This window comes from Chinchilla lanigera, unplaced genomic scaffold, assembly GCF_000276665.1.
Source record: "Chinchilla lanigera isolate Chin_1 unplaced genomic scaffold, ChiLan1.0 scaffold00091, whole genome shotgun sequence".
In the NCBI taxonomy this organism is placed as follows: domain Eukaryota; kingdom Metazoa; phylum Chordata; class Mammalia; order Rodentia; family Chinchillidae; genus Chinchilla; species Chinchilla lanigera.
In genome coordinates this window covers 629,002-656,484 of record NW_004955492.1, presented here as the reverse complement: position 1 = coordinate 656,484, position 27,483 = coordinate 629,002, and the positions used below count along the sequence as shown (strand labels likewise).

At 39.2% G+C, this 27,483-nt stretch overlaps 1 protein-coding gene across 4 annotated transcripts in view; it reads right to left on the bottom strand.

Moving 5' to 3' along the window:
- The window catches only part of Dip2c (disco-interacting protein 2 homolog C), a 221,672-nt gene that overhangs the window by 108,213 nt on the left and 85,976 nt on the right, over positions 1-27,483 (bottom strand). For all 4 annotated transcript variants that reach the window (XM_013504713.1, XM_013504714.1, XM_013504715.1 and 1 more), the window contains 6 exons: positions 24,067-24,201; positions 21,431-21,550; positions 20,079-20,276; positions 14,814-14,905; positions 8,427-8,537; positions 139-262 (listed from right to left, as the gene is read on the bottom strand). In XM_013504713.1, the coding sequence (XP_013360167.1) occupies positions 139-262; positions 8,427-8,537; positions 14,814-14,905; positions 20,079-20,276; positions 21,431-21,550; positions 24,067-24,201 (780 nt within the window). The remainder of the gene's footprint in view (positions 1-138; positions 263-8,426; positions 8,538-14,813; positions 14,906-20,078; positions 20,277-21,430; positions 21,551-24,066; positions 24,202-27,483) is intronic.

Below are 27,483 nucleotides of genomic sequence, written 5' to 3'. Positions count from 1 at the left end.
TGTGCCAACAGAGACACTGACACGTGAGCACATTTGTGTGCTGGAGCTGACCAGGCTTTCCCCGAAGTGAGGAGCAGTCTTGTGAAGGACACACAGGATGCGGGAAGCTTGCGTGCTCTCACCATCTCTTTGGTGTACCTTTGAACTGTGGGATCTCTCCAGTAGGGCTTTTTGGTAGCCCTTTGTGACACGCGTCACTAGTCAAGGCGACAGTAACTCCACAGCTTCCAAGCAAGAAACCAATCTGCTGACTCCCTGCGTCCTAGGAGAGGGTGACAAAGAGAAGAGTTAAAAAGCTGAGATACAGCTACACTATTGGCAAAACTCTGCCTAACCTGAGATACTGTACTGGGGAGGCTGAGGTGGGAAGATGCCAAGTTTAGGGCACATTTTGGTAACTGTGTGAGACCCTGTCCCAAAATAAAAAGGGCTGGTGATGTAGCTCAGTAGTAGAGTGTACTTGGGTTCTATCCCCAGTGCTGAAAAGAAAAAAGTTTATTATATTTGCCTTTGATTCTTCTTTAATTATATAACTATGACTGTAAGATTAACTGTGGAAAACAGAAAGGGTCTAAGAAAAATTTTGTGTTGAACATATTAACAGCAAGTGCCTAATTTTTAAATACCCAAAGACTAGAGATGTAGCTAATATGATGGATAAAGTGGGTGCATGAGGCAGGGCCACTTCCAATCAGAGGAATAAAGACCCAGGCCACTTCCTCCTACCCTGAGCACAGGGCATCTCCAAGAAATAACAAATGGGCCATGGCTGTAGGACCTTGACTCTAGAGACAGAACGTGCAGGAAGCTGCCCTGCTGCCAGCACTGATTCTGGACTGTCACATCTGAGCAGAAACCACAGGTGAGGCTCTCCTGGCTGCAGCAGCCACAGGGACCACCACCTGTGCCAGTTTTATTACCCATTTTATCCAGCTGCTCACAGAAAGCAGCCCAGTCAGTTCAACTCACTTCCTTTATTTCCACAGTCGTACCAGCTCTGCTGCTTTGTAAATGTTTAGTTTACAAAATAAAATGAAAGCCCCAAAGTGGTCAACATTCCTGGAACTAAAAATATCACTGCGCAGTCCATGAGTTGTGCTGCATTCCTCAGATGGCTCTATATGAAGCCCAGTGAAAGCCCAGCACAAACTGGTATTGGCCAGAGGACCACGGGCCTGGCTTGTAGACTTCACTGGGCCATGTCTTGACAACAGAAAACCATGGAACAAAGAGTGGTGCTTTTACCTGCACGAATTAAGCAGCATTAAAATTTCAAAGCCATAATCTTTTAGGTGTTTAGTTCACACTTTTCTTAAGTGTAGATTTAAATATGATGTGAGCACGTCTCTTTACATAGAATTTTTACAAAGCAACAGTACCCAGTGAGGAGGGAGAGGTCTGAGCATCAGCAGAGGGGGACAGTCCCACTTTTGGAAACATTCCTTTGGTGCTTTTCCTTCTGGCAAAGTACTCTCAGGTGATGCTGCAATCAGGTACGGTAATGTGAACCTGATTACCACATTAGCAACCTGCCACGCTGCAGAGGTGAAGGAGACAGGTGGGACACCGTGGGCATCAGCAGCAGGAGGCAGCTGTCTCCTGACATGTGAACACCACACTGAGTCAGCAGGCACACACCTCAGCTGTCTCCCAGCAGGGAACGGTCAGGGTCAGAAGTACAGCTGTGTGCGGTACCCATACAGACATGGATGAGAGGGTGAACCACTCTGACCCTGGGCCTCCTGGCCAGAAGTCCTACCATCTCTTGTACCTTGTCCTAACATCTGTACATAATTTAAAGCACCAAGTAATAAAAGACTCCTAAAACATAAGAGACTAGAAACCATATGGATAGGAGAGGGGCCATGATGCTGTTGCACAGACAGCACAATGTGTGGTCCTCAAACCTGCACCTCCTCTGCCTCTAGAAAGTCCCTCCCAGGGACCACTGGCAGGAAGACCTCTATGCCCAGCCCTGGGCAGCCCTCTCAGAGCAATACTTAATCATGCCTGACGCCACACCCCTGCACCTGAGCCAGGCCTACCTGGAGCCTTCCACACATAATCCTCAGCAAAGACCAAGGAACGAGCCATCCGGCCCCAGGCACACCAGCATCAAAGCCAATGGGAAGGGAGTTCTTCATGGGCCTCACAGTCCCTGCATATGCCCCTGAGGTCAGGATGCCAGGCTGCACTTCAGGCCAGTGGCAATGACTTCCCATGATCCACACGGTCTCTGTGCTGTCCCTGGCAAGGTGGTTGCTGCCTCCCTTTGGCTGGATCTGAGGCCAAGCCAGGACCACCAGCCAAATCTCAGGAAGAAAGTGAATGAAAAGTCTTCCAAAGACATGCACTCTGACCTTGACATCATTTTCCATGTGCTTTCTCCCTGAAAATAAACATACTTCTGCCAGGCAGTTTCTTTCTCAGACACAGGCTGGTGCAGTGCCACACTCTGAGGGAGGTGTGGCCACGTGTATGCAACCACCACCTCAGAAATACTGTCACCAAAGATGGTGGATGACAATATTCTATCACAAAATCTTGTTAATGACTCATTCATCTGTGGAAGAAAAACTATACCAAACAAGTTCAAACCTTTCTCTTCCAATCTCTCTCCAACACATAAAGGATCAACTAGTTCTGCCACTTTCTAGGTGCTTCCTTGCATACAGCCACTCTCGCGGCAAACCCTTCAGTCCTCACTGGGACAGGCCAGTATGGGTATGTCACCAGATGATCACCCACCCTTCTCCTGCCCAAGCCAGTCAAAAAGCACCACTGATTCACAGGAGGATTCTCTACGAAGGGAAGCATAAACTCATGAAAAGTCGTCTCCCATGGACTCATTTTGGATTTGTAGCCCTACAACTACCAGTGTTTATTCAGTTTCATCCTCTGCCTACTCAAACTGCTGGCTCAACAGTTTGTTACTCTCAAGAGATATTAGATAATAATGTAATAGAGAGATGAACCTTAAACGCATTACTCTGCAGAATCAACACAAAATAGCTGCACACAGATAAGTTTAAAGATAATTATGGTAATGCAACCAGGTGGAACAAGGAAACTGGCAAAACAAATTTTCCTTACCAGTAATAAGAAACTTAGGAATTAATGTATTTTGCCAATCAATTTTAACTATTTATAATGACATTTTCAGAGACACACAAAGATACAGAGAAAAAGCCAGGCCTGGTGGCACACACCTGTAATCCCAGCACTCAGGAGGCTGAGTCAGGAGGATTGTTTCAAGTTTGAGGCCAGCCTGGGCTACAAAGTGAGTTCAAGACCAGCCTGAACTGCATAGTGAGACCCTGTCTCAAGAAAAAAAAAAAAAAAAAAAGATACAGAGAAGAGGAAAAAGAAACCTTATGTGCCCATTATCCAGCATCAATTCATGTTTGGCCAATTTGACCTTCTCATCTTCTATACACACAGACAGATCAGGACACTCACCTAGGCAAATGCCCCCATCAGTAAATGCAGTGTGATGAGAAAACATGGCGAATGCTTAAATTTTAATGTTTAGTGCAGTAAAAGATGCACTGCCATTAATTTCCCTTAAAATATTCCCTCTCACTTCCAACATACTAATCCCACTGCTTCTGCCACTTTTTGAAACAGTTCGGTAAGTCCTCTTTATTGGAGCTCTCTAAGTTGCTTTGTTGTGGCTGCCTTGATGTCCTGAATTGATTCAAAATGGTTACTACCAGGATCGTTCTGACTTTAGGGAAGAGCCAGAAGTTGCGTGGTGCCAGACCTGATAAAAACAGTGGGGGAGGGTACTCTGTAATGTCTTCACAGGCCTGCTGTTCCACTGGACGGCACTGGGCAGCAGCGTTCACTGTATTTTTTTTTTTAAAATCACACTTCATAAAGATAACTTCAAAAAGGCTTCAGCAAGGGACAAAATAATGGGATGTGTTCAAAGTGAAGAGGAGTATTTTAAGGAGGTTTAGGGGCAATGTGCCTTTGTACTATAATACATTTTTTTAGTTTAAACATTAAGTGTATCTTTTGTTGTTACCAGGAATTGAACTCAGGACCTTGTGCTTGCCAGGCAGGCACTGTTCCACTGGGCTATCTCCCGGGCCTAAGTGTATCTTTTGATCACATCTCATACACACACATAAATGATACATTCATCCATATGTGTACACAAGCACACAGCAATCAGTGCACATACAAGGACACACAGATATACTACATACTTATGTACTCCTACACTTGTATACACAGACGAGAACAACCCATACACACCCTGGAGGGGGGGAAAAAGCCACTCAGCTGTCAGTGATGCCATCTGCCCACACATCCTTCAGCAGGAGGCGCCCTCTGTGCACATTCCATTCTTCAGCAGCTCTACCCCCACCTCCCTGTTCCTGGCTCCACAGATTTCCTTTGTCAAATGCCACCATGAGCATTCACATAAAGTCATAAGCATGTACCAAGCACTCAGGTTGCTCCTTTTCGAGGTCTCACCTAATATTTATTATTGTTATTACTATTACTATTTTGTAACACTAAGGATTGAACCCAGGGCTTTAGCACTGAGCTACATCCCCAATCCTTTTCAATTATTCTGTTTTGAAATAGGATCTAAGTAAGTTGCTAAGTTGCTCAGGCTGGGCTCAAACTTCCACTCTCCTGCCTCAGCCCAGAGTTCTGGTATTACACGCATGAGTCACCATGCCCGGCAAGGGTTTCACTTTAATTGGACATTTCAAATCTTTACTGATGCAAATAAACAATGCTCTAAAATTCTAAGGACAATGGATCATTCTCAGAATGCAGAAGAGACTCTGCAGCTGCCTGGGTTGGAACAGAAAGCTTGGGATGGTCAGGACAGGCCCTGGTGGTCCTCTGGCTCAGAGGACCTATTCTGTCCTGTTGTCTTTCAACACTGCACAGTTCAACTGCTCACCCCACCACCTTCACTCCCTAGAATCCTAACACGTGGCTCATCTGCTCACTTTAGGAAAGGTTCCCAGGTGTCCTCGAAGGCCGCCCTTTCTCTGCAGCTTTTACAGAGACCGAGTCACCAGCAAGCAAAGTCAATGCAGGGTTGTGTTTTCCCTCAGAAAATATTCTGGCAAAGAGAGGGCATGGAGGGGAAAGTCAGCACTTTCTCTTCAGAGTAAGTTGGATTCTGTGATACTTTGGTAACTAAGATCAAAGCCACCGCGTGGGGTCTGTAACTCCGTATCCTGGGAGGGGAGTGAGCTATGGGGCAGGCAGCTCTTCAGTGGCTTCCCATGGAGCGGCATCCTAGGCCTCTGTCATACACCTAACCTTTCCCTCCTTTGCCCTGTTCCCCCAGCACCTCTGGCCACACAGTACTTTATGACATGTCCCATGTCCCCAGGTCAACCTTGCTTTGTGCAGAGTGAATCCAATGACCCCTCTTCAGGGACACAAGGCTTTTAGTGAGAAGGTGACTGTCAGGTCCTTGCATGATGGAATAAAGCCTTGCCTTCGCTCAGCTGCCATACCTTCATGCCTATAAAGTGTTAGGAAGGTGTCTGGTGCATTGCAAATGGACCACTTACATTTCTACCTAACAGGACCCAAAAGGTCCTTACCTTTATTATTTCCTAGTATCTTAAAAGTAGGTTACAGTGAAACACTTCATGGTCCAGAGAGTGCCTATATGGATTTTTATATGTTTGCCATGGTGGTTTTGAAATTATGCCTTACATTTTGGATAACAGTAGGGCAATCCAGCCATCAGAAACCAGTGTGCATATGTTCACCAGAAGGTCTCCACCTGCTTCATTCAAATGGTTGTTCTGTGTGAACTGGCCTGTTTGGAAGATGCCAGGCTATGCATTTAAAACATTTAAACTATGCAATAAGAAAAGATATGTAATTGTTACTGACAATCACTGTATCATGGCTTAACTCTACAATGTGCCCCCGAAGTCTAACATGTCCAGAGGTGAGGCTCTTGGGAACTGACTGGATCATGGGGTGCTGCACTCTTCAGTGGATGCATCCACTGACGGGTTCACAGCTGAATGTGCTGTTAGGAAGTGAGGGCTCGCTGGATGCAGGTCACTGAGGGCACAGCCTGGAAAGGGTGTATTCCCTGGCTCCTGCCTTCTCACTTTGCTGCCTGGCTGCTATGGGATGAGCTGCTTTCCTCTACTACCTCCTACCATGCCATTTTTGCCCTAGAGAAGCTGATTATGGGCTGAAACCCCTGAAAGTGTGAGTCAAAATAAACTGCACATCTTTTAAGGTGCAGGTGTTTGGTATTTTGCCCTAGTGATGGGCAAGTGACTAGTACAGATGGTAAATGTTATGTCCCTTGCCCCTAATTACTGAGCCTCTGACTGAGAACTAGCCCCACAGCCTCATTAGCTCACAACTGCCGCCCAAATCATCACTTCACCATTACTTAGAGAACATCAGAGATTTTCAACCTCAATCTCTAAACCTTGAGCAGGCTCCTGCCTTTCCAGAAAGAGTCTACCCACTGAAACATACGTCAATCAGACAAGGACCAGGCATTTCAGAATTAGGGCATAATAGGGCTGAAAGAACAGCTAGGAGGACGTGGCTGTCGACAATGACAGAATTTGACAAGATTGGGAAGCATTTCATGGGGTGTCTACTGCGCTTGTGGAGTGCTGGTACAAACCCCTATAGAAATTGGGGGTGAGGGCTTGCAGCCCTGTCTGACCTGGGATTTGTAATCAGGATAACTAAGCTTGATCTACAGCTACCATCTAGTGCAGAGTGAAGAAACTACTTGTGTTCATAGCCCTGCGAGAGTGAGTACCACACCCAGTTCCTCCATGTGGCCCTCTGCCTGCCTTTCTCCCAGATGCTGTAGGCCTGCATGATAAATAAGCAAATCACCCTATGGGTTGAGTGCTGGAGATCAATAAGAAGTATACGAACACAAGTAGTTTCTTCACTCTGTACACATGCTTATAAAACCAAGCAGGGAGCACTTTGGCTTTGTATGTAAGGAATTAAAATGGAAACTTCTTTCTCCCCATTTTCAAAAGGATTCTCTTGTTCTCTCCCTTCTCATACGAAGAGATGAATTTGAAACATGAGCACATAACTCCCATGCAGGCCCTGAAGAGTGACCCATGATGCCTTCCGCAAGGCAGTAGAACATTTTCTTAAATTGTGAACCAATACATTTTAATTTTAGTAAGCCATAAAAACAGTTTCTTGAGGAACTCTTAGTGGCTACATGAAATTACTGTGTTTCAGAGGTGCAAGAGTCACCCTAGTTTGCCTTACAGATGCACTAAACAAAGCCAAGATGACATAAGGGCAATGGCCAAGGGTACATTCAGTTCAGGTGTTTTGCCTGGCCACGGCTTCCTCTTACAGCTCTAATGGCCCTGCGAGAGTGAGTACCACACCCAGTTTCTCCACGTGGCCCTCTGCCTGCCTTTCTCCCAGATGCTGCAGGCCTGCATGGTAAGTAAGCAAATCATCCTGTGGGTTGAGTGCTAGAGATCAATAAGAAGTATATGAACACAAGTAGTTTCTTCACTCTGCACTAGATGGTAGCTGTAGATCAAGCTTAGTTATCCTGATTACAAATCCCAGGTAAACCTGGGACATAACAACATCAGGGCATCTGAATGAAAACCACTATCACCACTCAAAACAGCTATCACTTAAAAATACAGCTATCATTTCTCTGATTTGGTAGTTCACCTGATACCATGGAGTGTGATTTCTTTTCTTTCTGTTTTTTTGTAGAACTAGGGATTGAACACAGGGCCTCTATCCTGAACTATATTTTAGCCTTTTTGTTTATTTCAAGACAGTTTTTGCTAAATTTCTCAGTTATCCAAGGTAGGCTCGATTTACAATCCTCCTGCCTCAGCCTCTGAGTGCAGGGATTACAAACATGTGCCACCATGCCTGGCTGTGCTGAACATTGTTGATAGACTAAGAATAGTTAGCACGGTGTTCTGCTACCAAGTACGCTTACTCTACCTCTGGGAAAAAGCACACTCTGCAGTTAAGTCATGCTGTGTGTGTAACTGTTCCCTCTATAGGGAGAACTGACGGAAATCTTTTCAGAGCCTCAGAAACATCAAAAACATGTCAGTGCATCTTGATTCATATCCAGCTGAGATGAAAAGTCATTTTAGAAACTGCTATCTGAACAATTTTTCCCCCATGGTACTGAAGATTGAACCTAGGGCCTTCATATTGAGCTATATCCCCAGCTCTTTTTAAAATTTTGAGACAAGGAATTGCTTCCTCACGAAGTTTCCCAGACTGGGCTCAAACTTGCAACCCTCCTCCCTCAGCCTCCCAGACTGCTAGATTACAGGTATGCACCACCACTCTGCTGTATCTCCACATCCCTGCCCAACAGAACATCCAATTGCCACTGAGCCTGTCCCTTGTTTCAAACGATGAATGAATGCCAAAATGTTTACCTTTCTCGTGAGTGGCACCTCGATGGGCACAGGGACCACTTCAGCTAGCAGGCAGCCATAGAAAGCAACCATGAACGCAGCAGGATCATTGTTGGGGAACACGAGCGCCACCTGGAGGAAGGGCCAGACAGAGGAAGGAATTCCAAAATTACCAGGGTCTTCTACTTTCTAAAACCCTATGGCAGAATTCTCCTTTCCTCAGATGACAGGATTAAACTCTAAGGAAGGAAGGATGCTGTAATAAAAATACAGTGCCCTACCTAAAGTGCATTTTAGTAAGAGGTATATAATAAATATCTTCTACTTTATATGAAACAATAGCCGCTATCTACAATACTCTTACCAGAATACAACTACCTTTATTTTTGCATATTACATTCCAAATCCATATACTTAAGTGAAATTATAGTGTACATAGTAATTTTAATTTTTTACTATTTTCAGTGAACTCTACGAATAGTTCCTTGTAGTCTGATATAGTCATCTCAACTGTAATTAAATGGTTGTATGATTACTCTGTAGGTTGCTGAGCTGAGTACCTGGGAGCCAGAACCAGACAGGGCACAATTCAGATCCCCTGGCACTTTTGAGCTCTGGCATTTTTTGTGAAATTTTGGCCTTTGTAAGCCAGAACAATGATAGAAACTGTTAGAGTTGTGGTAAAGTTCAAATGACAGAATGCATGTAAAGAACTTAGTGTGATACCTGACACATCTCACGCATGAATGTCACTAGTAGTAATACAGGTTACTGGGTGCAGCAGTATCAGCTAACCAATGCTGCATGTGCACAGGTTTTGGTCACTACTGTTGCAAATTTTAATGAGTAACTGCCTGTATGTGCTTTCTAGCCATCCACCCTCTGTCAAGTTCAACCAATCTCAGCATAATCATAGACTTTTATAAGTATGGACAATATATATTACCAAATAATAGGTATGATTTCTCAATATTTCCTAACAGTCCTTAAAAGTACTGTGTAGCACATCTTAATGATGATCACATTTCCATGTAATTTTTTAGTCCTCATATCAACAGCTTTTTATTACCCCTTACCTATCTGTTAAGTGTTTTGGTATGTTCCATATTATTTGAATAAATTTTTAATATGTTTGACGACATTCCCCAACATTTGTTTCATCCAATTTCCCATAACTTTTAAATTAACCTGGACTTAATTTTAGTAGTCATGCATTCTGAGAGATGTGTTAGGCAATTTCATCAATATGAAAACATCACAGAAAATAATTATACAAACTAAGATGGCTACAACTTTACTGGGCAATATAACCTTAGGAGGTCACTGTCACACAGGCTGTTACTGACTGAAATGCTGTTAGGTCGCTCATGACTGTAATTTAGAGTGTAGCTACTTTAAAGTATGCTCAACTTGCTCTGTTACCCCAATCAATGCTCTCTCTTAAGTATAGCTCTCTATTCTTGGGAGTTAGAAAGCTACTTTTATCATATATAGACTATCCTGTTTCTGGATTCCCACTGTGTTTATTTTAATAGAAGTTCCTTTCACATGTTGCTGTAGCCATTAGTGTTATTCTTCCTTATGAACAATTAAGTCAGACATGTTTTCATAAGCACATAAATCCCTTGATTTAGCATCTATTTATCATTTTTGCACTACTGCTTTCTGGAATTCCAGTTATTTACCTTAATAAGGTCCTAATTAGAAGTTACTAATTTTAGTATGAACAGTTAGGTAAAACATTCTGCTTTATCTCACTATATAAGCAAGCAGGTCGGCATACAAGCATTGCAACGGTAGCTGAGAAGGAAGTAGGCTGTACCTTAAATTTGGTCATGTGGGCAAGTTAGCAATCTAGAATAACTGAAGGAAACAAAATTAAATTGTGAATTATATGATGATGTCATTTCCATATGCCTTCTTGTACTCTGTATCAACCAGATAGGGTAGAGAAGGAATAAAAGGATTGATTTATTTATGCATACAAACCACAGTCAATGACTTTTAAAAATTCCTTGAGGTTTGCATTAGCTACAAGTGTTCTGCTTTCGACTGAATGCTAATAATGTTTTTCAGATTGTGATGTGACAAAGAAACAACATTCAATGGGAAGTTGGCAGATTACCACTGCTATTTGACTTCGCCAGAAAATAGACCAAAAGGATTGAGGAAGCTGACCAAACCACAGCAGAAAATGCACAGGATGAAGTTTCATACAGAACTGGTGGTTGCGCCCATTCACATAGCGGTAAACACAGGCTTATTAGTCTTCCCAGAAAACTAATTCTGAGACTGAAGTTCTCACCATGGGCAGACAAAGGAGACAAAGAAGTAAGTGACATTCCCAGAGCCAGCCTGTGGAGCAATCCTTTCCCAAGAAGTGATTCAGGTCTGACTCCTGTCCTAGCAATCAAAGCATCTGCTCAAAGGAAGACTGATTTCATCCAGGATTTAAAATACCCCCAGTTTACCAGTATTTATAAGATCATGATGATAGGGCTGCATTACAGAACTTTACGGAGTTGTACTGAAATATGATTAAATGTCACGTTACAAAGTATAGTGGCTAAGAGCAGAATATGTAATTGTACATTATTGCATGCTCTCAACATTATAAAAGTAATGGAGAGAAAAGGGGCAAATACCTAAAGGGTCTTTCAGAATCAAAATTAATTTTTATTCAGGGAAACTTTTATTTATATAATTTTATTAGTTTTCCTCTAACATCTGAATCAGTCAGATCCTGTTGCAGTGATAAAGTACACAAATGCTTCTTTTCCATAAAAAGTTTTTTTCATTCAATTCTCTATGTATTTCTTTTCTATTTTACTATAACTACTTACCCAGAGCCCACACACATCAAGATATCAGGAGCTGAAGAGTCCACACTCCTGATTATGAACAAGCCTTTAACACCACAGTGATCCCCCCATCTTCTTCCTAACCTTTCCTTCCAAGACTCTCTGTCTACCTAGCTCTGCCATCCAAAGGAATGCCCTCTTCTTCCCTTTGCACACCACAAACCTTCCCTTTGGAGTTTCTCTTCCCACTATTTTTGGTTCCTGACCAAAAAAGCAACAGAATTTTTTCTCCAAGAAGACTTCTCTGATCCTATATACACTCCAACACAAAAACAACCTCTTTCTCCTCAAATAATTCAATCGTATCTTTCACTATCTTTTAGGAACCTGTATCACTTTCAATTTTTTATTCATGCATTTTTGGAGACAAGGGTCTCAACTATGTTGTTCACATTGGCCTTTAACTCATTCTCCTGCCTCAGCCTCCCTCCCTACAGCGGGGATTACAGGTATGTGGTATGGTACTTCATCACCTTCCAGTTTATACAGAAGCTAATTATCAATGTGTCTTTTTTAATATTCCAAGCTTCTTAAAGGCTGGCATCATATGCGACACATCTTTTTATTTTACATGTCTCCCACTACAAAACTCGGAAACACTGTTTAACTGAGGCATTATAGATACCTTTGTGGAAGTCCAGGAAGGTATTCTCCACACTGTGTTAGCAGTCAGCCACAGGAAAAGTACTTATACTTTTTATGCTAAGACTGAATGCTCATTATTGTGAGGAAAATATTTCATTCAAAATTAATGTTCAAAGGGGATAAAGAAACCTGTTCACTAGAAGAGGAGGTTTGCATCACTTTATTTCTGTAACATACATGCTTCTGTAATAAACACTGTACATGTGTGCCAGATGCCATCCACATGGACAGTCTTTAAAGAGAAGCTTTTAAAAGTAGCTCCCCAAGCCAAACCAATAATCTGTTTACACATCTTGTCCTATCAAAACTGTGTCTCTGCTTCCCCACTGATATCTTAGCTGAACACAGAGGACTTAAACTTCCAAAATTGGGGGTCTTTACTACAAAAGAATTTAAGAAATCACTAATATTGTGAACCAAAGTATAGATAAGGGCAATATTACATTACAATCAACTTTTATTGTGCTAAAATATATGTAACAAAATTTACGATTTTAGTCAGATAAAGTGTACAGTTGAATGGCAATAAGTACAATCACACTGTTGTAGGTTCATCAACAGGATCTATCTTAAGAACTTTCCTACCATCCCACATTGAAATTGTCTTCGTTAAACAGCAACTCCCATTCCTCCTCTTCCTCCAACCCATGGCAATCTTCATTTTCTTCAAGAATCCACCTCATTTAAGTACAATCACACAATATTTGTATTTTTGTGCTTGGCTTAATCCACTTAGCTTAATGTCTTCAAGGTTCACCCATGTAGCATATGGAAAGCAATTTCTATTCTTTTAAAAACTAAATGATATTCCATTGAATGTAGGTACCACAGATGATTTACCAACTCATCTGTCAAAAAATATTCAGGTTCCTTCCACTTTTTTGCTTTTATGGATAATGCTGCTAAGAACAGAGACATATAAATATCTGTTTGAGAGCTTGTTTCAATTATTTTCAATCTAGACCCAGAAGTGGAACTGGTGGGTGAAGCAGTAGTTCCATGCTTAATTTACTGAGCAACCACTGACTATCTTTCGTATCTGGCTGCACCTTCCCACCACCAATGGACAAGGATTCCAATTTCTCACATCCTTCCTAACTCTCGGTACTTTTTCTAAGTTTTGAGTTTTTGAAAAGATCTATTTCTTTTTATCTAAAGTGAAATTTTACTGTAATTTTGATTTGGAATTCTCAAATCACAAATGATGAGCTCATTTTCATTTGCTTAGAGTCATTTTTAAGTCTTCTTTAGAAAAATGTCTATTCGAGTCTTTTGTCCATTTATTTACTTCTTTTATGGAAAAAAGGTAAAACAAAATTTCCTAACAAAATAATGGGAGAATAACAATAGTTAATATTGTTATCATTAATGTAGTTATTCAGAGTACAAGATATGCTGCCTTTTTTTAATCAGAAGTTTTTTCAGTATGGTTCAGTTGAAGAATGTTTTATAGATTCTCAATGCTAACCTGTTATCAAATACACGATTTGTTAACATTTTCTCCCATTTTGTAGGTTGCCTTTTTAGTTCTCTCTATAATGCCTTTTGGTGCACAGAAGTTTTTAATTTTGAGTAAATTCAATTTATTGTTTCTTTTGTTATATTTGTCTTTGGTGTCTTATCCAAATTATCATTGCCAAATCCATTATCATGCTTTTTTTTCTCTACTTTTTTTCTGAACATTGTATCATTTTAGTCCTTATATTTTAGGTATCTGGTCAATGTGAGATTTTAAAAAATAATGTTAGATAAAGGTATACTTCACTCATATACATGGGGATATCCAATTTTCTCAGTCCTGTTAGTTGAAAGGACTCTTTTTCCTACTGAATAGTTCAAGACCCTGTTGAAATAATTTGACTTTCTGTTCTTTCTATTCTATTCCATTCGTCTATGTCTGTGTTTAGGCTAGTACTATGCTATTGTGATGATTATAGCTTTGTAGGAAATTTGCTAATTGAGAAGTATTACACCTAAAACTTTTGAAAGCTAGAGACTAAACTTATTCAATAACAAATTGAAACAAACCACAGTCTACTACAATATTCTGAAGCTGTAGCAATCTTTTGAAAACTTTCATAACAGGCTTATGTCTTTAGAACATCTCTTAAGTAAAGCTCATATTCTTGCTGAGTTTTGGTACCCTAGATGAGGTTTTTAAATAATTCATCAGCTGTATGAAGGCATATCTAGGCATCTAAAGTACCTAGCAGTATGTAGGAAAAAGGCAGTTTGTTTATTTTTAAGGCAGTTATTTAAAGGCAAGAAAACTAGGTTCTATACAAAGTTCCACATCTAAATTGGGGTGTAAAAGTTTGCTCAGGTATAACAGTGAAATGAAAATACCAATAACTGTCCCTCTGTTACCTGCCTGGTTGCCCTACGAATAAAATGAAAATGTGTGTTCCAATGGAAAGCAATAGCTTACATCAAGAAATTTAACACCAGGGGAAGCGGGGAGAGACTCTAATGTTGGTTTGTTTCAGGACTGTCTGGCTCACTAATGTAAAACACATTTCAAATGTAATTGCCCTGCCTACCCTGGTCAGTTGTACAAGTGCATTTCAAATGAGGAGACTGTATATGACAGTGATTAACAACATGGGCAATGAAGGCTGACAGAATGGGTATGAGTGCTGGTTGTGTACCTTCACCTGGTAGATACTTACCCTCTATAGCCTGAGGGACCTTGTGCATAAGATCAGAGAAAAACTACGTGATTCACCGAGTTGTTGTGAAGATTAAATAATATTTTGTATGCAGCTGCTCTTGGTTCTTAGTAAATATGAAGAAAGCTTTACATAGTGTAATAGCAGGAGAATGAGCTGAACACTGAAGTCAGAAGGTATCTCTCCTATAAAAGGCTACAATTTACAGATCCAATAATTTAAACTGCACGTACCCTGTCACCAGGCCGCACCATAGGTTCTTGCTTTGTACCTAATTTATGCAGGATGTTGTAAGCAACCTTCATACTTCTTGTCCACAGTTTGCCTATCAATACAAAGTATAAAAATACAATTACCATTTACACATGTATTTTCAGTTCTGCTCAAATGTGCACAATAAACTATCTCAGGAGTATTCCCGAACTGAAAGTCTAAGGTATGGATTCATTTTGGTTCCACTACGTGGGGTCTGCAGGTAACGAAGAGGGGACTGTCGCCAAAAAGGGCAACAGGTGGGCAAGACTAGAAACTGGAAATAAAAACAGAGAAGTAACAGAGGTTTTAAAAAGAAAACTTCAGGGAGACAAAAAGCAAAGAAGAAATAAAAACCCAACGTTGGCCATTTTCTGCTCTGTATATAATCCGGGAAGGAGCTGACAGGCCACGGCTCTGATCTAACTGATACACAGCCATAGGAACTAGGCCCCCAGAGGAATGGGGCAAAGTCTTCAGAATCCTTTCTCAAAGATAAAGTTTACCCAAAGCTCTTTTCATCTTAAGCCTTCAACTGACTTTAAGTTCCTGGAAAGATGAGGACTAAGCACCAACAATTCTGACTCATCAAGAGGAGTGCGAATATCTCAGTGAGGTTCCAACACCAAGCAAAATTCCGCTTAATGTTACTGAAGTTGTGAGGAGTATTTCTGGAGAGTCAGCTACAAGAGAGGGATAGTACCACTATCTGCAATAGTACCATTGTTCTATGTGGTACTTTATGACGTGTATCTTTCATTAATGGACCCTGTCTTATGTGACTGTAATGAGCACAAAAATATTTGGGGTACTACAGTTCTCAAGACCGACCCCTTCAAATTCATTTAATGTTTTGAAATTATAAACAGTTATCAGTCCACTAGAAATATCTCAGTGATTTTTTTCCCCTAAATATTTTGTGCTTCAGATTTCTTTAATGTGAATGTTAGGGAACTATTATAGAAAAATTAGAGCTATTATAGAAAAATTAAAATCTGTTGTAATTGAAAAAAAGTGTTATAAATGATAAATCAATTACATCAATTAGCACCACTGCAGTTTACTCAAGTTTCAACTTAATACACAGCTGAAAATCTTAAAGTCTGTATCATAAATTTACACAACAGAACTGTAGTTTCAATAGTCACTAAAAGGCAAAATAAACACAAACCTTTTGAAAATTCCTGAAATATACTTAATATTTTACACCTTGCATTTTTCACACCCAAAAGAGTTAAGTTATGCTGTTGATTAGAGAAGATACGATAGTTATTTACTGATAAAGATATGAAAAGGATAAAGCACTATTTTCCTAACATGAATTTTAACTTCATTTGGATTTGACTGAGGAATGTAGCTGCTGAGGAGGAGCAGGTGGGTAAAAAAGGGGAGGGGCTCAGAGCTAGGATAGGGTGCAGAGGCCATAAAATTGCAATGGGAGCTAGAGAAGATACGTCATTAAGTGCACAAAATACTAAAAAATTGCAGAAAGCCCAATGCTTTTCTAGTTCAGGCATCTACATTCTTTGAAACACCTGGAATAAAAGTGAAAGCTTTAAAAAAAGAAAAGAAGTAAGGAAAAATGAGAAGATAAGCATGAGAGGTTGCTTAGTAGAAAGACAAAATAAACTTGAGACACTAAATGAAAACCAAGAAGAGACAGAAGAAGACACTTTAAAATTTCTTCTAGGTAAAGCATTATAAAGGGAAGTTAACAGTACTGCATGGGTTATTTTTATTAAGCTTATGAATTTCTTGAATACTCTTTACTAGGCTATTTTACCAGTAAATGGAAGATGCAAGTATAAAATCTTTCATAAATTTACTCATGACTTTCATTTTTCATCTGTTTTTTATATTGAAGACCTTAAAATTCTCAGTTGGGAATTCTATTTCCTTGACTTGGCAGAAAGCAAAATGTTGGGTTTGAGGGTAAACTACAAGTGTTTAAAATAGTATAGTTCTTCAATTAAACCAAATTACTCAGCATCAGAACAATTTAAATTCAATGACCATTTTTTGTGACTCTTTTTGGCAATGTCCAATCCTTGATTTATCTTAATATTTTCCTATCATATTGTACCACCAATGCTCATTTTATGACCTGATAAATGATAGTCTTTTATCTGGAAATGCATTACCTCCTTATAGCCCTTCAACAAGTAAAAACGAAGACTGCCTAGCAGCATATAATATAGAAGATTAAAATACAGTAAGATAAAATTGATTTCTACATTAGCCATTAATGATTGTGGGGTATGGTGCTTGAACCCTAAATTTCATATGTAATTCTCAATTTGTGTCTTACACCTCAAATTTATCTTAATCTTGCAAGAAAGGGAAGAGAGCAAACATTACTCTGTTGAACACCCCTCTTTAGTCTAGGTTATAAGTACACTAAGAACTTAGTGAATAGCACCTGCTTGATCCGTCTTGATGAATGTTTACTGGTTCTCAGGATGAATGCATGTGCTAATAATGCATGTACTCATGCATGAACACAGGTTGGCCCAGAATTTTCCCAGAGACAGAGAAAGCCTAGCAGTGATCAGCTATCCTGTCAAGAAGCAGCAATTACACGAATATAATTAACCCTATAGCTAAATTTGGCCAGATATGAAGGTCACACAAAAAAGTTGTCTATCTTTTTGGATTGAGTAAAACTTATTTCCAAGAATATAACTGAAGAAAGGAACAAATCAAGCTTATGCCTAATTGAGGGCCGCATTACCCATTCATTTAAAACTACCCAAATGAAACCATAACAACGAAAGGGCTGTGAAACATATGTTCTCAAATTCACCATGCTGCTAAACAAAAAACCTATTTTGGTCCATGTAAAGCACAGGACTACAGCCACTGCCTTGTGAGGCATCAACCCCAAAATGCTGGGCTCTACTTACAAGTAGGTGGCATGAATTAATATAACATCTGGCTCTTGACCTTGATGGCTAATGTAGAAATCAGTATCTTTTCTACTTGCAATCAGAAAAACATAACTAGAAGTAAAAAACAAAACTAGAAGTATAAAAAGTGTAAAAACAAAAAAAAAAGTATAAAAAGTATAAAAACAAAACTAGAAGTTAAAAAAAAAAGGCCATTTAATCTCACATATGTAGATACATTTGATCTTTTGGTTATTATGCTTGTATCTTTACAATACTGAAGCACACAGTGTGAAAATAACCTGAATCTGCTTTCTGCGTAGCCTCTTATCTGCTAGACAAAAGAAAGGCATCTCATTGGTACATGTAACTACTTGCAAAAAAGCCTATAGACTGCATTAATTGCACTGAATGAAGAATTATGGAAAACTTATTTCTCTGGTTTTCAGAAGAAGTATTACAGAGATTTTGTTGCTTTGGAGTGACGTATGTCAAAACAGTGCCACTCATAGTTCTGAAAGACATAATAATCTTGAATCCCATAATCTCAAAAGGTCAAAATCCATAAAGTCTAAAATTTCAAAAGATCACAATCCTGAAAGATATATATTTCAATACTGAAATCCTTGAAACTACAATGGCTATTGGAGAAATTTTTTTAAAAAGATTTCTGCAAGAGGGACAAAAATACAAATTGTAGGGAAGATTTGTATGTTTTTGATTATGTAAAAAACAGATGCATCGTGTCAGGCACAAAGAATACCTACAAATGTGGCCATGCATTATTTTGGGACTGTCAGTTTCTAAAGATCAGTGTTTGAATGGACTAGGTAGGAGCAATCACTCTCAGTACAGGTGGAATCATTGAATCAGTCAGGGAACCTGAGTGAACAAAGGCAGAAGGGAATTTTCTCTGAGAGCTGGGACACAAGTTTCCTCTGCTATCTTGGACAAGAGAACTCTGGCTTCATCAGCCTTTGGACTGCATGACACATGCCAGGGGACCTCTAGGATCTTCAGGCCTTTTAAATTTTCCCACTACTTAAAACTGTCAGCATTATATTTTACAACTTGCCAAAATCTTCAACATCATTTCCAATGATGGAGTTATAAACTGTGTAAAGACTTTGAGACAGTTCTAATTTTCCTTCTTTTCCAGATTTGACTATGAAAATACATTATTGCAACACTGACTTTGTAGTAAGTAAAAATGTTGAAATTTCCTCAAATGAAGAGATGTCCTTTTGGCATACCTGTACTTGTAAGAGAGAAAATTTCTCAAATCTCAGTTCTTTGGGTGATGGCAAACACAGTCACAACACATCATGGTTTTCTACTTATCTCGTCACAAAACTTGACTTGTCCATCACAGTATTTTAGATAACCCCAGTTAGAAAGCTGGGTGTACAGAATTACCAATCATGATGATGTGCATTTATATATTTTCCTTTTTGACCTGTTTCTTTATGAATATGGCTCAGGTACAGTAGTTGGAACTGTTAAACAGATGTGAATCTCCTGAGTATACCTGAGTGTTTATGCTTGCAAAAATGTTTACTATCTATTGTGTAAAATAGCCTATGAAATACAGAAAAAGTACTGTAGAGGTTTTTGTTTCTCAAATCCTCCTTTAAAATGTAAGTAAGTATCTTTTAAAGAATTTCAAAAACTTTTCCTGAGGCAGGTGTGGTGGGGCACACCTATAATCCTAGCACTCAGGAGGATGAGGCAAGAGTATTGCTGCAAGTTCAAGGCCAGCTTGTACTACAAAGTGAGTTCAAGGCCAGCCTGAATGAACTACAAAACAAGACGTCCAAAAATAAAAAACAAACAAAACAAAACAAAGCAAAACTCTTCCAAAATCTCCAAAACAAAAAACTTTCCCCAGAACTACATTTTGGGATTTTGATCTTTTAAGGTTTGAGTTCCTAGGGATTTTGTTCTTTTGATTTCAACAATTGGGTTAACAGCATCTGAGACTGTGTTTTTCAGACTTATAACCCAACCCCATGTCAATGAGTGTGTGTGTGTGTGTGTGTGTATTCTCTACCAATCCATGTTGAAAGTATTCAACAAAATCAAATAGACACTCCAGAGGTAAAAATCTAATATCTCAGAGTTATGATTACTACTTTAATCATCAAATTCTGCTTTCAAATTTTAAAATTTAAATTTTCACACTGACACTAAATAATTTTCTTAAAATATTCCTTCAGATGCCATCTATTTCTGTACCAGAAACATATAAGAGAAGACAAATATAAATTAGCCACCCCAAAAGAAATTTACCTTCTGTACTTTCAATAGAGGCTATGTACAAGAACAAGCAAAAGAAGAGATGAATAAACCTTATAGAATTACCGTAGGTAAGGATGTACAGGGGTTTTCCATTTGTATCCATGGTGGTCAGGCAGGGGGCCTTTGGGGAGATGGTCCCCCACCGCTGAAGTGCAGCTTCTAAGGAGGGTGGCCAATTCGTGACCACCCCTAACTGCTCCCCACGCATGGCCAGCATTTGGGCTCCCTCTGGCTTTGGTTGGTTTGGATCAGGCTGTTGAACTAAATACATTTGAATACAAAAGGTTTTTCAAAAAATACAACTACATTAGCGTGATTACCTTTATAAAGAAGTTAAGAGATTCATACTTCATGGAATGAATTTATTATTAACTGACAGAAAGTACATCCTTTTCTAAAATAGTCATGTACTAGCCTCAAGGGTGTAATAGAAACAATTCTGAAAATTTCCAAGACAATATGGGATAGAGGGCTTAGCTGGACATAAGTACATGTGCAAACTGACAAGAGGCAAAACTATATGGCTAGAGTATGGCATTTAAATATCCATTTAAAATTTTAGTTACCAACATACAGTATATGGACCTTAAAGAGTTCAAATCTTATTGAATTACACTTTGTTCTTAATTACTGAGATGTTAATATAAACTTGCTACAACCACACTGAAAAACAAGAGCATGGAACAAGTTTTTTCCAGAATAAAACTAAGATAAATGCATCATAATAAAATATAATCTTCCATGTCTTTTTGTTTAAATAAATGAGAAAGTGAAATTATTACAGTATTTTTCTCATTTCTAGAAAAAGCTTTTCTCTCATACTTTATGACGTATTTCTGTCTGCCGGCCAAAAAGATCAGTTAACTCTTACAGTTTACAAACAAGAAGACAAGGACTTTGAGTCTGATACAAAAGCAGATTTCTATTCTATTTAACTTTAATGTGCCTATGTTAAAAGGTGCACAAGCATTCCGGGACCAGGAACCAGCACTTATGCCTCCGAGGAGCAGCAAGAGGGTACAGAGCTACTCTTCATGTTTTTTCTGTGGCCCCCTTCACAAACTTGCTCAGAGAGAGCTGCATTGTTGTGAGCTAAGGTTTTATATAATTTAATTTTGCATATTTATCATCTCATAACATCATTAAAAGGAGGCCAGACTCACAGAACAAAATCACATTCTGCTGAGAGAAACACTCAGTTTTGGAGCTCTACCCAACTGTATAGGGCTGGGTGAACCTTTCTGGTATCCATTCTGGAACAAAACCTACAGTCTATTTTCTAGATTTCTATCTACCAATGAAGGTCAGGGTTATTGCTCTTAAAATAATAAAATAGCCTTGTAGGAAAAAAAGTTTTTTTTAATGGGGCCATAGGGACATCTAAAAGAAACAGCAGTAGGAAAGTGTTCTTTTACCTTCTAACAATTCTTCAAAATCATCAACAAAGAACTCTCGTAATGGTGGTCGTTTAGGTCGTTTGAGGGTATTGACAAGCTGCTGAATTTTTGCTGATACCCGGCTACTTACTGGTACTCCTGAAAGATAGGAACCATGGGGTAGATGGACTGACCATCACAGCTGAAACAAGTAAATTTTGGAATAGCACAGAACTTAAGGAAAACTTTCTAAGAACCAAATAATCTGAACAGGCAGACTCAAAAATATTCAATGGGTATCATCAGAATTGAGACATTAAATATTTTGTAGTTTCTAAACAAAAAGAAAAATGTATATACATGGATAGCTGGGATAAGTGTATTACTGATATCTATTGGTTTACTGAAAGTAACAGATAATGTTTAAATTTCTTTTTCTTGACCAATTTTGCATGCTTATATCTGGCAATTGGAAGAACTAATTTGAAGACAACAATATACAATTTAACAAGCATTACTGAATTCCTACCATCTTGTTTACTGAAGCTCTCTTTCATTTCTAATTTTTTATTACTTGTTATTGTCCTTAATTGTTTGATCAATCTTGCACTCTTACATCTGGTAATTTGACCAACTTTGTTGAAGATAACAATATGTAATATAACAACCATTGTTAGTTTCTAACATCTTGTTTTGAAATCCTGTATCATTTTTGTTTTTATATTGTTTTGTTTTTGTCTTCATTGTTATTTTGTTATTTTTTCATCTTTAAAATAAAAAAAAAATGATCATATTATAACATCATTAAAAGGAGGCCAGACTCACAGAACAAAATCACATTCTGCTGAGAGAAATAATCAGTTTTGGAGCTCTATCCACCTGTATAGGGCTGGGTGAACCTTTCTGGTATCTATTCTGGAACAAAACCTAGAGTCTCTTTTCTAGATTTCTATCAACCAATGAAGGTCAAGGTTACTGCTCTTAAAATAATAAAATAGCCTTGTAGGAAAAGACCTACAGTTTCAAACTACATAAAAATGTATCATCCAGGAGTCTCACTATCCAAACATACTATTTTCCATTAAGTATTCCAACTTAATTTGGTTCAAATGAATCAAAGATCATTTCATAAGAATGCCAGTGGTTCTCAAGCTTAGTTTAGTGTGGACAAATCTTTCCTGGACCATCCCAGAGCTTCTGATGGATCAGGTGTGAACCAGAACCTGTATCAGCAAGCACTCCCATGTGATTGTGATGTGGGGGCATCTCATATTGAGAAACACTGAACCACACAATATACACAGCCCACCAAATTCATGTGTATACACTTCAGGCAAAGAAAAATAGTATGATGGCTTTTCAACAGATGGTGCTACCCTTGTATGGGGGACCCTAGAGGATGTTGTATACTGCAGAAAACCCACTACACTGCCAGCCCTCAAAGAAACTGAAAATACATGTGCAGCAGTCTCAATGACCAAAGTTACCTAAGAGCAGTTTACCATACTAATAAATGTCTGGAAGCTAATGGCCACCACTCTGAGCACCTCTTATAATAGTAGAGGCCAAAGGTAACTTGTATTAATCTCATAATTTCTCAATAAATTTAGTATTAAAATATTTATAAAGTTTTTTTCCTGAAGTGTATATACATTTTTTTTTGCTGGACTCTGTATAATTCAGAGTTTGCCTGGGGGAACATAGGCAAAGAGGATGGATTTCAATGATGACAAAGTTATTAAATTGATGACAAGAACAACAATGGCCTACCTAGTAAATAAAGAGTTTTTCAGAGAACTAAAGCGAACTGAAAAGCATCTGAGGAAAACCAATCACACTGGACAGTGAAGTGATTTCACATGTATTAACTGAATAGCTTGCAAACTAGTGACTTTAGGCCTTTGGGCTGAAGAAGGCATGCTGTCTGAGACTGGGACCACGTGTCCTATGTAACTGTGAATCACACAGGTACCGCAACAACATGAACTCAGTGAGGTGGATCACACCTCAAGAATATTTTGTCCACCTTTCAAAAACAAAAAACATGTAATTTTTATTGCCAAATTCTGTTCTAACTTTCATGACCCTCAGCAAGACAGACTTTAACAAAGAAGAATATAAAAGAAAGTTTATGTCTAATCTTGCTGCTTTGCATTGGGTAATGGAAATAAACACTGTAATCACAACACCCAATGGTCAAAAATATGAAGAATAGAGGGAAAGACTTCCACTGTGTATTTTCTCAAATTACTGATAATTTTTGTCTAAACTGGAAAAAGGAGAAGCTTTTGTAAACCTAAGGTACCATCTACTCATATCTGTCAATGGTTTTTACATTTAACTCCATCTTACTCTTCTAGGCAACCAATGAACTTAACACTTGTTCTGTAAGTATTCAGATATTAGCTATTCACTAGCAAAACCAGCAAATCTTAATCTTTCTTTGCATGACTGAATTTCTATAAAATTTACATTTCCTCTAAGAAGTAACTCTTGATCAACCTAGAGAAAATCTGCATTTCTAAAGCCTACATGCTAATGAAGAAGGTTCTATGGGAGATTCATAAAGATTCTGACAAATTAGGTTCAATAAATTAGTGGTGTATCTGGAAGAAACACATCCAATCATAGGCATAGAAAAGCACATCAGCAGAAAAAACTGCCATGAGACATACCATCCCCTGTTTCCATGAGCTCGGCATTGCCATACTTTGGTGCTGTCCGGGATGTCGTTGAGCCCTGTGGCCTTTCCACTTGTATTGAGTGCTCTGAGGTGTATGTGGTTACATCAGGAGGTGCAGAATGGTTTTCTGCAAAGAAGCACACAAGGAGATTTTCTGGTGGTTTTGATGATTATTCTGCAGGCTAAACAAGGGCCTCAAAAATGACACTGCCTAGGAAAAGACCTGACAAACACACATTCATTCTTCTGCAAACCATCGAAAGCTGGCCACAAAACACCTCTACACAATAATGGTCTTTCAGGATATATATATATATATATATATATATATTGTCCTCAGTGGAACAAAGTCAAGTAGAACTTCAGATATACCTTTGCAGCATAAGCACATCAATGAATCACTGTAATATTTTAACTAAAATAATGTCCTGAAACAGCTGATGAACAAGGTATCAAGAGCTATGTGTTTGTTCATAGAAGAGGGTAGTTTTTCTTATCTATGAGAACAGAGGCAGTAAAGAGTTCAAGCTTTAACAATCAGAGAGCCTGAGATTTAAATTACAGCTGTGAAAATTCCTAGAGATCTTGAGAAATATCTTAACCTCTCCATGCCTCAGTGTACTTATCCATCAAATGGGAAGAATAATAGTGATAAAACTTGAGTGCAGTTGAGTGGATTAAATAAGGTATGACATGAATCAACACATAAAAGCCCTTAAGATATTCTGTGATAAAGGACGTGACATCAAAACCAGTAATTATTATTTTAACATGAATAACGTGAAGCCATCAATCAACATGTCTACAATCCAATGTGTTTAAGTGCTGCATTATGCCCAATGAAATGTACAGTAGTTTTTCTCTTATAGCTCTCATTGGTAGCAAAGTGAAGCACTTAAATGGTTAAATGGCAGAAAGCATTTTTTAATGTGTAGTAAATAAATCATTACAGAGAACACGCCTAATAGAGACTACCAATGCATTTTATAAATCTTGATTTATAATAGGGAATATCACTAATTTTGATTCACCAATTATAGATAGAAACTTTGGATACAGGAGTACCTCCTTCTATCATACAGTGTGTCAGAAGCATGTGACTTTATGCTGTTTAACATGACATTCTTACTGAAAAGCCTTTCTTCTCTGTCCACTTCAGTGCTACACTTGGCAGTCACTTTAGATAGTCAACCCAACAAAAAAGTGGAAAAATGTGATCAAGAAAAAAAGAAAAACCAGGTTATGAAAAGGACACTGGGCTGGGGATATAGCTCAGTGGCATAAGCGCTTGCCTGGCAAGGCTGAGGTCATTAGTTTGATTCCCGGTACCAAAAAAAAAAAGAAAGAAAAGAAAAGGACACTGGTTTATAGTCAGCACTGAAGAAAGAAGGCCCAGATTGTCTCCTTCAAACTCAGTGGAGACTAGGTGCATCAGGAAACAAACTTTTTTTGGCTCTATGTATATCTGAATTATTGCAAAATCTCTGAGTATTGTTCTGGGGTTTACTGATAAATGTTAGCAAGTAGGCAAATTTACAAATACAGAATATTTGAATGGGGATCAACTGTCTACAGAAATGAGCTTGCATACATGATATAATTCTTTATGAGAAGGACTCAGAGATGGAAAGGGGTAGCTAGTATTCCTAGGTAAGTTTCAAATGTAGCAACTCTGGCTGACTAACCCATCCCAATCTTACTAAAGCACTTCTGGGTTACATGGATCCAGGTATTTGGATCTAGAAGGTATCAAGGAACCTGGGACCAGTTCCTTAACAAAATCCCCATGCTTCTGGTTCCTGTTCTGGACAATGAAGATAACACCTACTTTATACCCACCTATACAGCAGGAGTTCAGCAAATGAAGACACAAAAGCACTTAAACTTTGCCACCATCAGTTATCTATTCACTGTAGATGAAGAGACTATATGCCAGGGTGCAATGGGTCTGTACCCTGGAATGTTTCTGTACAGCATTAACACGCTGTTCAGCACATCTCTTTCTGAAGCATTTCCACTCTGCTATGAGCTGAATTGCATTCCCCCAAATTCACAGGTCAAAGCTCCCAAATTTGGGACTTCAGAATGTGACTGCATATTTGGAGGCAGACACTTAAAGTAACTAAGGTAAAAAAGAAGCTGTTGGGGTGAACTCTGACCCATTGAGCCTTCTTTCTTTCTAAGAAGGGATCAGGCCACAGTCACACAGGAACAAGCCACATGAAGACAGAGAAGATGACCACCTCCACCTCCAACCCACAGAGAAAGGTCACAGAGCAACCAACTCTGCCAACCCCTAGCTTCAGACTTCTAGCCTCCACAACTGTGAGAACATTGCTGGCTGTTGCTTAAGCCTCGCCGTCTGCACTATTTTGTTATATGACAGCCCAAGCAGACTAACGTACATCCTTAAAGGCAACTCCTTAGATCCAGCCAGAGGAGTGCTTGCGTTAGTTCCTGTAAGAGGCGAGGGTGGTGCACATCAGAGATGCAGAAGCACAGAGCACGGGGCTCCACCAGGTCTGTGTGGCGAGTGGAAGAGGAAAGGACGAGCGTCATTCCAAAGTTGCTTCTAACATTTCAGACTCTATATATATCCTCTTTATCACACCCCATCTGTACTTTTGCCAAACAGCCTTCAATTCATGCTTCCAACTGATCTAATTCTCTAGAACTCCATCTCCACACAGCCAAGTAGTACACACTGAGGTGAGGCCTCACTTTTCAAGTGAAAACACAATAGATGCTAATGTATGAGGCACAAAATTTGCAATTAGTCACCTAAAATGTAAGCTTCCTGTATTTTGACTCAATTAAAGCCAGGCTATACTTAAACATACTTCTTCATTAGGGATGTCCAATCAGCCTTTGTGGCGCGTAGCTTTTCCACTTCAAAGCTGGGGAAAATTATGATTCCAATACATCTGGTGATTTACAAAAAATAGGAACAGGGGCAGCTGGATGACTTCAAAGTGTTTTCCAAATTAATTTATATGTCACCTTGGCTCCCTCTCCTTTTCAAACTCCTTGAATATGCCAACACTGTAGGATGATAAAGCCTAGCAGCTGGCTTCTGCTAGGAGGGCAGAGAAATCCTGCCACTGTAGTGATATACTATGCCTATCGTGGTAGAAATCACAAATCTGGGTGTTACTCTGTGCTCCTCAGATCACTTTCACAGGGATTTTTAAAAGTAAGAGAAAAATAGTGCTGTCCTGCAGTCCCTCAGTAGAGGTTACCTCTGCTGTGAATCTGGCCCCTACTTTTCTATAAGACCTTTACCTCTGTTTCCCCAACAGTATGAGAGCTTTTTCTCTACAGGGAGGCTCTGTCTCAGTTACCCTGGCACCCACTACAACCCTCAGCAGTTGATATGGTTATTCCAACTCCATCCCTAGCAGGGGCTCTC